Genomic DNA, 14,437 nt, shown 5'->3' on the forward strand with positions numbered 1-14,437 from the left:
AAAATTGTCTCCTATTCATTACATCCTCTGCTTGTCCACCATCTCCCTTCTTTCCTCTCCCTATGACCATCAACCTCCCTGTAGGCCAGAAACTCTGGTGATCCATTGTAAGACAGGCAGCAGCAATCCCTAGTTATCCTGCCGCTGTACCGGGCCATGGTGCATCCTCACCTGGAGTACTGCGTACAGCAGTGGTCGCCGTATATGAAGAAAGACATGGTACTACTCGAGAGGGTCCAGAGAAGAGCGACTAAGATGGTTAAAGGGTTGGAGGAGCAGCCGTACAGCGAAAGATTAGAGAAACTGGGCCTCTTCTCCCTCGAACAGAGGAGATTGAGAGGGGACATGATCAAAACATTCAAGGTACTGAAGAGAATAGACTTAATAGATAAGGACAGGTTGTTCACCCTCTCCAAGGTAGGGAGAACGAGAGGGCACTCTCTAAAATTGAAAGGGGATAGATTCCGTATGAACGTAAAGAAGTTCTTCTTCACCCAGAGAGTGGTGGAAAACTGGAACGCTCTCCCGAAGGCTGTCATAGAGGAAAACACCCTCCAGGGATTCAAGACTAAGTTAGACAAGTTCCTATTGAACAAGGACGTACACTGGTAGGGCTAGTCTCAGTTAGGGCACTGGTCTTTGACCAAAAGGGCCACCGCGTGAGCGGACTGCTGGGCACGATGGACCACTGGTCTGACCCAGCAGCGTCAACTCTTATGTTCTTATGCCTGTTCTGGCATCTAGGGATAAATGTGCTTGAGAGCTGATGGGGTGGCGCCCCTACCCTACTCCCTGCCATAAGCGCGTGCACCCCTTTTCGTTCTCCATACCTTTTTAACTTCTCCAACACGAGCAGCATGACCACCTCAGTGTTGGCTAACCCTTTGATGTCACTTCCTAGGCGTGGGACCCGGAAGTGACAACAGAGAGAGCGTTGATGCGGACACAGGCAGCAATGTTGCTCATGCCAGAGAAGGAAAAAAAGGTACGGGGAAGGCAAGGGGTGTGCAAGCACAGCAGGGGGAGGAGGGTTGCCAGCGCCCCTAGCAAGATGGCGCTCGGGGCAGACCGCTCCTCCCCCCCTGTGTGGGCCAGTTTAAGATAAGATGTCATTAATGCTGTGGATGATCAGTGGAGAAAATGACTCCAAGCATGTGTGTGTGCCAATGGGGGCCATTGGCTGTCTTTTCTAAAGCCAAAAGCCCACTGACCATATCTATCTGGAACAATAACCTAAGAGCCCATCTCCTGAATTCTCCATCATACCAATCCTTCAGAAAAACTCTGAAAACCCACCCACTTATTTGACAAGTTTATCTGATCCTTCAAACCCCCTTCCAATCTAACTACACTCCCAACACGCACCTCCTCCTACCTTTGCAGCCCACCCTCTTCTCACCCTCTCCCACTAAACCAATGCTGTAATCTCCCTGTTCTCTACACTTGTATCGATACCTGCAGTATCCACATTGTAATTCTATTTTACTGTATACCATCTTGAACTGAAAAGGTATGACAGGATATAAATAAAGCTTTTATTTTATTTTTTAAAATCTTTATTAATTTTAAAAACAAACAGAAAGTGCAATAGAATATACAAACAATTGGTACAATATACAGCACTTATATCTAACAAATAATAATATAAGTATATATCACCCCCCCCTCTCTCCCTCCCACCCTCCATGGATGTGTGTGAAACTCATTCTGAAATTAAAGGCTTATACTATTGATCAGTTTTTACAAATTTCGCTAATGGACCCCAAGTCTCATTTAATTTTTTATAGTGTCTCAATTGTTCCGAGTTCATTTGCTCATATCTATAAAATTGGCATAGGGTTTCCCACCAAAAGATATGATTTAGTCTGTCCCAGTTTTTCCAATTTTTTGTAATTAGCTGCATAGCAACTCCTGTCATAACATAAAGTAATCTATTGTTGCTTGCATTAATTGGACTCTTAGGTTTTAATAAAGTTCCAAATAACACTATGTCATAGGACAATGGAATCAAAGCTTCCAATATCATGTTGATTTTAACCCATATAGACTTCCAAAAATTGAGTATCAAGGGACAATAGAACAACAGATGATCCAGTGTCCCTATTTCAAGATGACAGTGCCAGCATCTATTACACTTTGAACTATCTAACTTTTGCAAACGAACAGGGGTCCAAAAAATTCTATACAACAGAAAAAAACAAGCTATTATTATTATTTCTCCCACCTTTTTTTTCTTCAAGCAGCTTATACACACCCCAAATCTTCTGTTTGAACTGACTTTACCGATAGTCTCCACAGCTTCAGCTGCACACATCTATACCATGATTATTGCAAACTCTACTGGGTTAGAGGACTTAAACCCTACCTCGCCCATCAAGCAATGTCCAACGTAATAATAACCCTGGTACTTTCAATCTTTGACTTCTGCAATGCAGCCCTTCTGGGCAATCCAAAGTACATGATCAAGCAGATTCAAATAGTACAAAACACAGCAGCAAGATTTCTGCTGGAAAAATCAAGGCAGACGAGTGCCACTTCTCTACTTAAAGAGTTATACTTGCTCCCAATTAAAAGCAGGATGAAATTCAAGATCTTGCTGCCGATACACAAAATCATTCATCTATCAGAACCGCAATATCTTGCAGCCAGACTACATTACCATACACCAGAAGACGCCCTGCGCACGAGCCAAGAATACCTGCTGGAAATATCCTCCTTCAGAGACATCAAATACAAAAGCGTCTGGACAAGTATCCCAGGATAATAAGGGAGCTCAGAGAGGTTCTGGCGAGTCCTATTAAAGACTTGTTCAACAAATCTCTGGAGATGGGAGTGATTCCTGGGGATTGGAGGAGAGTGGATGTGGTCCCTATTCATAAAAGTGGTCACAGGGATGAAGCAGGAAACTACAGACCGGTGAGCCTCCATTCAGTTGTTGGAAAAATAATGGAAGTTTTGCTGAAAGAAAGGATAGTGTACTTCCTTGAATCTAATGGGTTACAGGATCCGAGGCAACATGCCTTTACAAAAGGTAAATCGTGCCAAACTAACCTAATTGAATTTTTTGATTGGGTGACCAGAGAGCTGGATCGATGACATATTCTAGATGTAATTTACTTAGATTTCAGCAAAGCCTTTGATACAGTTCCTCATAGGAGGCTGTTGAACAAACTTGAAGGGCTGAGGTTAGGACCCAAAGTGGTGAACTGGGTTAGAAACTGGCTGTCAGACAGACGCCAGAGGGTGGTGGTTAATGGTAGTCGCTCGGAGGAAGGAAAGGTGAGTAGTGGAGTCCCTCAGGGTTCGGTGCTGGGGTCGATCCTGTTCAATATGTTTGTGAGTGACATTGCTGAAGGGTTAGAAGGAAAAGTATGCCTTTTTGCAGATGATACCAAGATTTGTAACAGAGTAGACAACGAAGAGGGAGTGGAAAATATGAAAAAGGATCTGCAAAAGTTAGAGGAATGGTCTAATGCCTGGCAACTAAAATTCAATGTAAAGAAATGCAGAGTAATGCATTTGGGGATTAATAATCAGAAGGAACCATATATGCTGGGAGGTAAGAAGCTGATATGCACGGAAGGGGAGAGGGACCTTGGGGTGATAGTATCCGAAGATCTAAAGGCGAAAAAACAGTGTGACAAGGCGGTGGCTGCTGCCAGAAGAATGCTGGGTTATATATAGAGAGGCGTAGCAAGTAGAAGGAAGAAGGTGTTGATGCCCCTGTACAGGTCATTGGTAAGGCCCCACTTGGAGTATTGTGTTCAGTTTTGGAGACCATATGTGGCGAAGGACGTAAGAAGACTTGAGGCGGTCCAGAGGAGGGCAACAAAAATGATAGGAGGCTTACGCCAGAAGACGTATGAGGAGAGACTGGAAGTCCTGAATATGCATACCCTAGAAGGAAGGAGAGACAGGGGAGATATGATTCAGATGTTCAAATACTTGAAAGGTATTAACATAGAACATAATCTTTTCCAGAGAAAGGAAAATGGTAAAACCAGAGGACATAATTTGAGGTTGAGGGGTAGTAGATTCAAAGGCAATGTTAGGAAATTCTACTATACGGAGAGGGTGGTGGATGCCTGGAATGTGCTCCCGAGAGAGGTGGTGGAGAGTAAAACTGTGACTGAGTTCAAAGAAGCGTGAGATGAACACAGAGGATCTAGAATCAGAAAATAATATTAAAAATTGAACTAAGGCCAGTACTGGGCAGACTTGCACGGTCTGTGTCTGTATATGGCCATTTGGTGGAGGATGGGCTGAGGTGGCCATTTGGTCTGTGTCTGTATATGGCCATTTGGTGGAGGATGGGCTGGGGAGGGCTTCAATGGCTGGGAGGGTGTAGATGGGCTGGAGTAGGTTTTGACAGAGATTTTGGCAGTTGGAACCCAAGCACAGTACTGGGTAGAGCTTTGGATGTTTGCCCAGAAATAGCTAAGAAGAAAAAAATTTAAATTGAATCAGGTTGGGCAGACTGGATGGACTATTCGGGTCTTTATCTGCCGTCATCTACTATGTTACTATGTTACTCAGTGATGGCTCCAAAGTGGTGGAACTTCCTTCCAAAGGAATTAAAACTAGAAAAGGACACTGGAAAGTTCAAGAAAGGGATAAAGACCATCCCTCTTCATAGACTAATAAATCATGCAACATAGAGGAGATAGCGGGCTAGTCCCACTAGGAACACAATAGCATTGCTCAGGATATGATAAACAAAGTACAAATAACTAGAATTATCAGGATGTGTGTAAATCTAAGATGAACATAAAACACGATACAGGTATTATGTGTCCAAATAAGTAGGATTTAGTATAAACATAGTACACGACACTAGTATCATATGTGTACAACGTAGGATGACTGATTGTGGTATAAATGTGTCTGTATTGAAAACCATCTCAGAAAACGCTAATTCTCGATTGTAACACCATTACAGAAGCTCATGCAAACCACTGTGAATTGACTCCCCACTCATTAGTAGTGGTATTGAAGCTTTCAATAAACAATAAGTTATTTTGAACATTTGCTGTAGGCTTATTGCAAATCTATTCCCCCCCCCCCCCCCCTTTTTACAAAAGTGTAGCGTGGTTTTTAGCGTCGGCCGCTGCAGTAACAGCTCCTATGCTTATAGGAATTGTATGAGCATGGGAGCTGTTACCGCTGTGGCCAGTGCTAGAAACCACGCTATGCTTTCGTAAAACTGGGGGTTATTTTGGATGATGTATCCCAATTTTTTTTTTTTAAATTGGTCAAGTTTGGCAGAGTTATGCAGAAAACAAGCTTTGTATAGATTTTTTTAAACACATGTATAAAGTGCATGCAAAAATAGTTGCAATGCTCCTGACATGCCTATACCGCATTGACACCCCTTATGCATTTGCATGTGTTGAAAAAGTTAGGCACGCTGTTTATGAAAAAGGGATTCAAGTCTGTTATATGCGCAATGTCAAATAAGCACAAACTAGGGCTTGTTAACTCCAAATAGTATTTAGCACCAATTTTTTATTTATTTTATTTTCTATACCATTCTCCCCAGGGAGCTCAGAACGGTTTATATGAATTTGTTCAGGTACTCAAGCATTTTCCCTGTCTGTTCTGGCCTTGCTCACAATCTGCCTAGTGTACCTGAGGCAATGAGGGGATTGAGTAACTTTCTCAGGGTCATAAGAAACATCATGGGTTTGAACCCACAACCTCAGGGTGCTGAGGCTGTAGCTTTAACCACTACACCACACATGCTTAACTGGCCCTACTCTATAACTGTGAACCCAAGAGCATATCTAACCTCGGCCACCATTTATAGGGCTCCTTTTACAAAGGTGCGCTAGTGTTTTTAGCGCACATACCGGATTAGCACGCGCTAGCCAAAAAACTACCGCCTGCTCAAGAGGAGGCAGCAGCGGCTAGCACGCGCGGCATGCTATTCCGTGCGTTACGGCCCTAACGCGCCTTCGTAAAAGGAGCCCTAAGTCTCATGCCTGACGTTGAGAATGGTTTCTCCATATTTAACAATGCAAGCTGTTCAGTATTTGACACGTCTGTAGAAAATAAGTTCATTCCATCTGACAGCAGTTCAGCATACACACCAACACAGAATTGATCTTAAAAAGGAGAGTTGACAGAGTGGAACAATTCAGTTGAAAGTAAAAAAAAAAAGAAATGATAGGAGAATATAAAATTCTACATTATTGTGGCCAAATAAGAAAGTATTGCTCTTAAGGGAAGACAGTTGGGAATTGCCATGCAATGACCTAGGTAAGATGAATGGGTAGCCTCAGTCCAATTTACACCGAAAAGCGCTGCAATGATATCAGTTGGCATTCATGCTGGCATTTGCAACAGAGAAATGGAAGAGAGAGTGTGAATGGAAAACAGATAGCTTTAATAGTTCTACAAATGGTCACAGCAGGACATCACGGAAATGTGTATGCGTGTGCGCGTGTGAATAAATAAATCTGCATTGCTGCTGACATTTATTGTGAATTCTTTGTGAAAGTGGAAAATGTATCAAGGGGAGACCGTGTCTGTCCATTAGTCCATCGTGCAAGCTTGCATGTGATTTTCTATCTGTCCAGATACTAAAACATGAGGCACAAAAAATATATTTAGAACTTCTGTGTACTCCAAAGCGGGTTACATCTTTCCAAAGGTTTATATAGGGAGGTTAATTTTATAACAGGTCACTTAGACAGGGAAGCCAAATAGACACCTATTTTGAGGATGTGTTATAAAGACCCAACGGGGCTATTTTACTAAAGTGTAGTACATTTCGTACTTACTACACACATTTACAGCAAAAATTAAGCTTATGAAAGGATGCCCCCTAGTGGCAATACCATGAGATTACCACTAGGAGTCATTGGTACCATTTTCAATCTCAGTGTATTCCTGAGTAGGCGTGGAGAGGCATTGTTCCTGTCAGGGACCACTGGAACCACTAATGGCAACTCCTGGTTAACTCTCAGAGATGTCAGGGGATGGGAATGCTTATGCTTAAGGGTAGGGTTTTGGTCAAAATTGGAAGGATTTGGGATGCCAGGGAAAGGGATCAGAAGTGTCTGGGAGTGGTGGAGATATCAGAAGTCTAGGGAAGAATGCCGCCATGCATAGGCAGTGGAACGCTTTTTTGTTTGGGGGGTCCACAAGCTCAGCCCTAGACCCTGCTCCCATAATAGTACTAATTGTAATATCATTTTTTCCATTAATTTGTCATATATACACACACAATATAATCTTATTAACAATATGTAATGGTTAACCACAAAATTAAACTACGCAAAGCACACTGTATGTTTCTCAACATTCATTCCTACCAGGACACCTGGTCTTGGTCACACATGCAGAACACAGATAACCCCTATGCAAATACAGGACCACAAACTAAAAGTATTAATATATACAAACAAAACCTTAAGATGCAAGACTCTACATGCAGTACAACCCCCAGAGAAATAGAAACAAATGCATTTATTCCTGAACAGTGCAAAATATAGACAGCAGATGTAATTTCTCAAAACTGACACAATTCAATCACTAAACTGAAAATAAAATAATTTCCCCCTACCTTTGTTGCCTGGTAATTTTGGTTTTCAAACCATCTTTCCCAGTCTCTGGCTGCACGTCCTTCTGTCTGTGCTCTTAACTGTGTATCCAGGGCCACCTTATCCATTTGCTGGTTTTCTCTCCTTCATTTTCTGCTATACATCTTTAGCATTAACTTTTAACATTCAATTTTCTTCCGTTTTTCTGCTTTCTTCTCAAAATCTACTTTTCCATGCCTTCCTTTCTATCCATGTGTACCATCTCCTCCCTCTTTCTTCTCCCCTACCCCCATTTCTTCTTATCTGTTCCCTGTCACACCCATCGCTGTGCACCATCTTCTCCCTCTGTTTCCCCTTTCCCTCCATCTCTATGCACCATCTCATCCATCTCCCATAGTCAGACATCTCTGTCTTCCCCCTCATATAATCTGGCATCTTTCTCCTCTCCTTCCCATAGCTTAGAATCTCTCTCCTCTCCCATGGTCTGGCATTTCTCTCTCCTTCCCTCTCTTCCCAAGGTCTAACATCTCTCTCCTCTCCTTTCTGCTGTCTCGCATCTCTCTCTCTCCTTCCCATTCCAGTGGTCTGACATCTCTCCCTTCTTTGGGTCATCTCTCCTCCCTCCCAGTGTAACATTTCTCCCTCCCTCCTCTCCACCACTATCATATCCAATAATTCTCCTTCTTTCATCCTTTTCCCATATACATAATCTTTCTTGCCCTCTCACACCACACACCTATGTCCAACAATTCTCCGTTCCTTTTCCTTCCCCCACCTTCAGCATTTATTTCAATCCCTTTCCACTACTCTACCTGTGCTGCATCTCTTTTTTAGTCCTTTCCTACTCCTCCCCCCAGCCCGTGCATTTGTCCTTCCCAACCCTGTCCCATTACGTGCAGTATCTGTCTTTCATAACCCCCTGAGCATCTGTCCTCCATGCCTTCCCAATCCTTACCTCCTGCACCCAGCCTCTCCCTGCCAGGCTCTGCACCCAGCCCCCCTCCCTCCCCTGTCAGGCCATGAACCCAACCCCCCTCCCGCCCCTGTTAGGCACTGTATCCAGACCTCTTCCCTCCCTCCCCTGTCAGGCTTTTCACCCAGCCCCCTTCCTTCCTTCCTTCCCTTCCCTGTCAGACTCTGCACCCAGCTCCCTTCCCTCCCAACCCCTGTCAGGCCCTGCACCCAGCCCTCTCCCTCCCCTGTCAGGCACTACACCCAGCCCTCTTCCCTCCCAACCCCTGTCAGGCTTTTCACCCAGCCCCCTTCCTTCCTTCCCTCCCTCCCCTGTCAGACTCTGCACCCAGCCCCCTTCCCTCCTAACACCTGTCAGGCTCTTCACCCAGCCCCATTCCTTCCCTCCCTCCCTCCCCTGTCAGACTCTGCACCCAGCCCCCCTCCCTCCCAGGCTCTGCAGTGTACCCTGCCCCATCCTTCTACCACCTTCCGGTTGGTGGCAGCTTATTTCTTCTGCCGCTGAGTGGCAATCAGCAGGAGCGTGCTTTAGTGCTGCCTGCTCAGCACTCAGTGGCTTCTTTGACTGGCTCCCGTGCGAGAATTTTTGGGAGCTAGTCAAAGAAGCCACTGAGCACCAAGCAGGCAGTGCCAAAGTTGCTAGTTGCTGCTCAGCGGCAAAAGAAATAAGCTGCAACCGACTGGGTTATCAGCGGGCAGGAGCATGGAAAGCTCACTCCAGCCTGCTGCTCCCCTGGACCACCAGGGATCAAATTTTTGGGGAGGCCACGATCCCTGTGTCCCTCCCCCCCCCCCCCATTCCGGTGCCTATGCCACCATGGCATCTATTAAAACAGCAGCTGTGCTAATGGACTGCCAGTAATGCAGCTGCACCTACTGCCTTATTTTGAGATGGCAATGAGTGCAGCCACGCTATCAACAGTCATGATAGCTAGCATGTGGTACTGACCTGTGGGCTGTCACAGCCAGCAGATCCTTCTACCCGCCCAGTTATGCTCAACTCCTGCCCACTCTCATGTTAGGCAGCTAGCACAGGTCTTTTTACCATACTGGCTGTTTTATATGTACAGGAGATGTTAGCATGGGTCTTTGCCTTATGCCAATATCTACCATGCAGTAAATTCAGCATTAGCTGCTTAGCAAAAGGGCTACTTAGGCATCTATGTGTCTTTCTTGAAATAGCATCTTGGGAACTGATAGGAATATACATGGTGGAAGTTTGTGACTCTGCTCACACTACATTTCCGAACACCCTTTCCCTTAGGTCATGTAAAACGTAGCACCTTCTTCTCACCACATTTACTATTACAAGAGGGGTGATTTTATGGACAAAAAAAGGATTATTTTACATATGTAAAATGGGTCTATGTTAGAGAGTTGCGCGGGGACAGAAATCCCACCCTTCCCCGCCCGTTCCCACCAGGATTCTCTCCATCCCCACCCGTCCCCGCAAGGATCCTCTCTGTCCCCACCCGTCCCCGTCAGGATCCTCTCTGTCCCCACCCATCCTCGCAAGGAATTACCTCCATCCCCACCCGTCCCCATAAAAAGCAGCAATTACTTCTGACAGGATCATCAATTCCAGTTTCTTTTGTGTTTCCGCTGCTGTTTTCCTTGTGGAATCTCTTTGGTGGAACCCTTTTTTTGTTTTCTGTTCAGGTAATTAACTTATAAACCCCCTCTTTTACTAAGGCTGACGTGTCCATTATATTATATGGACGAACCCTGCTTCCAAAGCCTTCCATCCCCGTGGGAGTCCCGTGGGCCAGATGGGGGTCCCCGTGGGAGTCCCGTGGGTTAGGGGGGATTCCCGCGGGACCCGCGGGATTCCCGCGATCCCCTTTCCCGTGCAGACCTCTAGTCTATGTGTGAAAAATCCTTTGTAAGATTACCAGCATAATATAGATATGATAAATGTCAATTTTCATTAGCTGTCTGGTAAAATTTGCCTGTATTAAATCTATGTACAAAATCTATGTTCAAAATAATGATCATTTACTTACTCTTTTCTTAAATTAGTACTGCTTTTTTTCTTGTTGTAGGTGCTGACATTGTACAGTGGTTAATGAAGAATCTCAACATTGAAGACCCAGGTAACAGTATAAAAATGTAAAATGTAGGACTGATTTGCATTTAAGGTGAATTATTGGTGATTTCATTCATAAAAGAGAAGGGAGTTGGCTTAAGCTGCTGGAAAACCCATCCTTCTCAATGACCAAAAATATGGAGAGTCAGCCGGACTGGGTCTACGACAATTCGTAGGAAGACAATTGGTAGGATGAAATTGGTAGGAAGATCCATCCTTTGGAGCATTTGTCGAGAGTGTACTGCCTGATTCCTGAATTTTAATTTTATAAACACACTACAAAAGAACAAACAATGCAACAACAACGGAACTCCCCCTCCCCACCACCCTCCTATCCACCTATCTCTACATAGGCAAAAACTAAGGGCTCCTTTTACAAAAGTGCGCTAGGGTTTTTAACGCACGCACCACCTGCTCAAAAGGAGGCGGTAGCAGCTAGCACGCGCAGCAATTTAGCACGCGCTATTCCGCACATTAAGGCACTAGCATGGCTTTGTAAAAGGAGCCCTAAGACCCCCGTCAAGTGTTGTGGGGTAAAAGTGTCTGTGGGGCAGCATATCGCATCTCGTGTCTCTGCCACAAGGCTAGATAATATCGTTTCTCCGGTGACGTGGACAATTTAATTTGAAGCATAACCCAGGTTTTCATTTCAACCATTAAATTAATGCCAAATTGTATGGGTTGGGTCCAAACTGTTCTTTGTGTTTCGATAACAAACATCATACACGTATAATAGGAAAATAGTAACAGAAATTTCTGTACTGAAACTTGAAATGCAAATAAAAAAAATAGTTAACAGAACATGAAATGCATCCTCTATAATAAAACCCTAAGGGGGTAATAATAATAAAAAAAATAAAAAAAGTCTAAAAAGTGTCCTAAATGGCTACTTGGGCAATCAAAAAGCCTGATCGTCCAAGTACCCATAATCAAAGCTGGTTTTTAGACGTATGTAAAACCAACTTAGGCCTTTCCCCTGCCTCTAAACGCACAGAGAGATAAGAGGTGTGTTTAGAGGAGGGGAAAGGGCGGGCAGTGGGCGGGAGGTGGGCCGACCTACACCTAGCCGTACAACAGGTATAACCAATACAGTTTAGTTGGCACTTAGATCTTTTTCACTTAGACGAAATAAAACCAGGTCTAAGTGCCAAAAAACAGGCCGCTGAGCTGATGGCCGCTGGCGCCATCAGTTCAGCGGCCCGGCAACCTAACCATCGCGGCAGGAGAGATGCCTCATCTCCCCTACCGCGATGCCATCACTCTTCTACCCGAACTGCCGTGACCCGCGACAGTTCGGGTAGAGGAGTGATGGCATCGCGGTAGGGGAGATGAGGCATCTCTCCTGCCGCGATGCAGCACTCCCCCCCTCCACACACACACAACATCAGGGCAAGAGGGAACTCAAGCCCTCTTGCCCCAGCCAACCGCGGCACCCCCGACACGATCGGGGCAAGAGGGAGCTCAAGTCTTCTTGCCCCCCCCCGACTCCCCGACACGATCGGGGCAAGAGGGAGCCCAAGCCCTCTTGCCCCCACGACTCCCCGACACGATCAGGGCAAGAGGGAGCCCAAGCCCTCTTGCCCCCCCCGACTCCCTGACACGATCGGGGCAAGAGGGAGCCCAAGCCCTCTTGCCCCGCCGACTCCCCAACTCCCCGACAATATCGGGCCAGGAGGGAGCCCAAACCCTCCTGGCCACGGAGACCCCCTACCCCCACCCCGCACTACATTACGGGCAGGAGGGATCCCAGGCCCTCCTGCCCTCGACGCAAACCCCCCTCCCCCCAATGACCGCCCCCCCAAGAACCTCCGACCGCCCCCCCAGTTGACCTGCGACCCCCCTGGCCGACCCCCCACGAAACCCCCACCCCCCTTCCCCGTACCCATGTGCCTCAGGCTCCGCCCCCAGGAGGGACCTAAGGCTCCCGGGCCTATTCTGATTGGCCCAGGCGCCTTATTCACCACCAGTAGCTTTGGCTTTGGGACGGATGGGCTAATCCGGCCTCATTCCGTCATTGGCTGCCTGCCGGAGAGGCGGGTTTGGCTCCCGTCTGTCCGGCCAACTAAACCAAAGGTACGGGGAAGGGGGGTGGGGGTGTCATGGGGGTCGGCCAGGGGGGTCACGGGTCGGCTGGGGGGGCGGTCGGAGGTTCTTGGGGGGCGGTCATTGGGGGGAGGGGGGTTTGCATCAAGGGCAGGAGGGCCTGGGATCCCTCCTGCCCATAATGTAGTACGGGGTGGGGGTAGGGGGTCGCCGTGGCCAGGAGGGTTTGGGCTCCCTCCTGGCCTGAACAACTAGCGGGGGGGGGGGGTCACCAGGGCCAGGAGGGCTTGGGCTCCCTCCTGGCCCGATATTGTCGGGGAGTTGGGGAGTCGGTGGGGCAAGAGGGCTTGGGCTCCCTTTTGCCCCGATGTTGTCGGGAGGGGGGGTTGCGGTTTGACATGGCAGGAGGGCTTGGGCACCCTCTTGCCTGGATCGTTTGGGGGGGGGGATTCTGTAACCGGTGTTGTTTTTGACAGGCATCGGTTACAGAATCCAGCTTTTAGGCGAAGGACTGGCTCCTCCTTCGCCTAAAAGCCCTTCTTTTGGACGTTTGTGGCCTAGGCGTGTTTTTGTTTCATTATGGCTAAAAAGTGTAGACGTGCTGTGGGTGTTCCTGGAAGAATCACAATAACAAAAAAAACAAACCACCACAGATAGCTGAAGTGGAATTTGAACCCGAGTCCTCTGATTCTCACCCCACAGCTCTAACTACAGTATTAAGTTACCCCTCCATTCTGCATGAATGTCTGTGTGGCTGTTTTACAAGATGCTCTAAACACAATCTTCTGAGACCTCAGCAATACCACCCACCTCGGCACAAAACACTTCACCGCCGATGGGGATTTGCTTATCAGATCGTCATCAGTCTCAGATTTAGATATTCAATCAATAAATAGTTTTCTTTAATAAATAACTTCAAAAATATATTTTCATTTATTTTGAAAAATAAGAAGACTCTCTTCAATTGGTTCCTGTTTTGTAACTCATTTGCTGTCATGGGTTTCTAGTGTTGTTTTCCATGTCTGCTCTGATTGTTCTGCTTGTTCTGATCCTGGTTGTATGTTCCCTTTGCAATTGCTAATAAAGATAATTAAAAAAAAAAAAAAAAAGAATTACTCACAGTCGGGTCAGGGATAGCATAACCGACATGAATCATGTTTTGCAATAACTGCTGTCTCAAGGTATAGCTCCTTTTAGTGCAGCCACTGACATCTTCAGCGGGCGGAGAGACCAGCAGTAAAACACCTGCAGATGACTTGCACTAAACTTTAGTAAAAGACTCCAGCATGAAAAACAAGCTACCACAAAAACACGTTAAAGCATTCTGCAGAATTTCACCTGTTTACACTGCTATGCACGCATTCACTATTTTTCAAAAATAATTTTTTAGAGGGGATCGGTGGAAAATGGGCATGGAAGTGGTAACCAGCTAGTTAATGTGGGCGTGGCCTTAGGCGTCTGGGCCAATCAGGCTTTTGGCCCCTCCCCGGTGCATCCCACAATGCATCGGAAAGGGGCCAGCCTGCCATTCAGAGGAAGGTGGGCCTGCTGGGCGGAGATCTGACCATCTTTTAAGGTTAATGGGAGGGTCCAGGAGGTTAGTGGGGGGTCCGGGGTGTGTGGTGGGGGGGTCCAGGGGTTTGGGTGCACAGTCGGGGGAAGGTGGTTGGTTTGGGCTCCCTCCTGCCGGTTATCGTGCTGGCGGGGGGTGTCCGGCAGAAGAGATCGTGGAGATTCAGGGTTTGTGTCGGCAGGAGAGATTGGGCATCTCTCCTGCCAGAGAGGTTAGGAG

The 14,437-nt window shown here is 46.6% G+C and overlaps 1 protein-coding gene across 8 annotated transcripts in view; it reads left to right on the forward strand.

The window, feature by feature from the left end:
- The window catches only part of RGS6 (regulator of G protein signaling 6), a 497,670-nt gene that overhangs the window by 372,457 nt on the left and 110,776 nt on the right, over positions 1–14,437 (forward strand). For all 8 annotated transcript variants that reach the window (XM_033952620.1, XM_033952619.1, XM_033952621.1 and 5 more), the window contains one exon: positions 10,559–10,609. In XM_033952620.1, the coding sequence (XP_033808511.1) occupies positions 10,559–10,609 (51 nt within the window). The remainder of the gene's footprint in view (positions 1–10,558; positions 10,610–14,437) is intronic.

This window comes from Geotrypetes seraphini, chromosome 7 (genome assembly GCF_902459505.1).
Source record: "Geotrypetes seraphini chromosome 7, aGeoSer1.1, whole genome shotgun sequence".
NCBI classification, from domain to species: domain Eukaryota; kingdom Metazoa; phylum Chordata; class Amphibia; order Gymnophiona; family Dermophiidae; genus Geotrypetes; species Geotrypetes seraphini.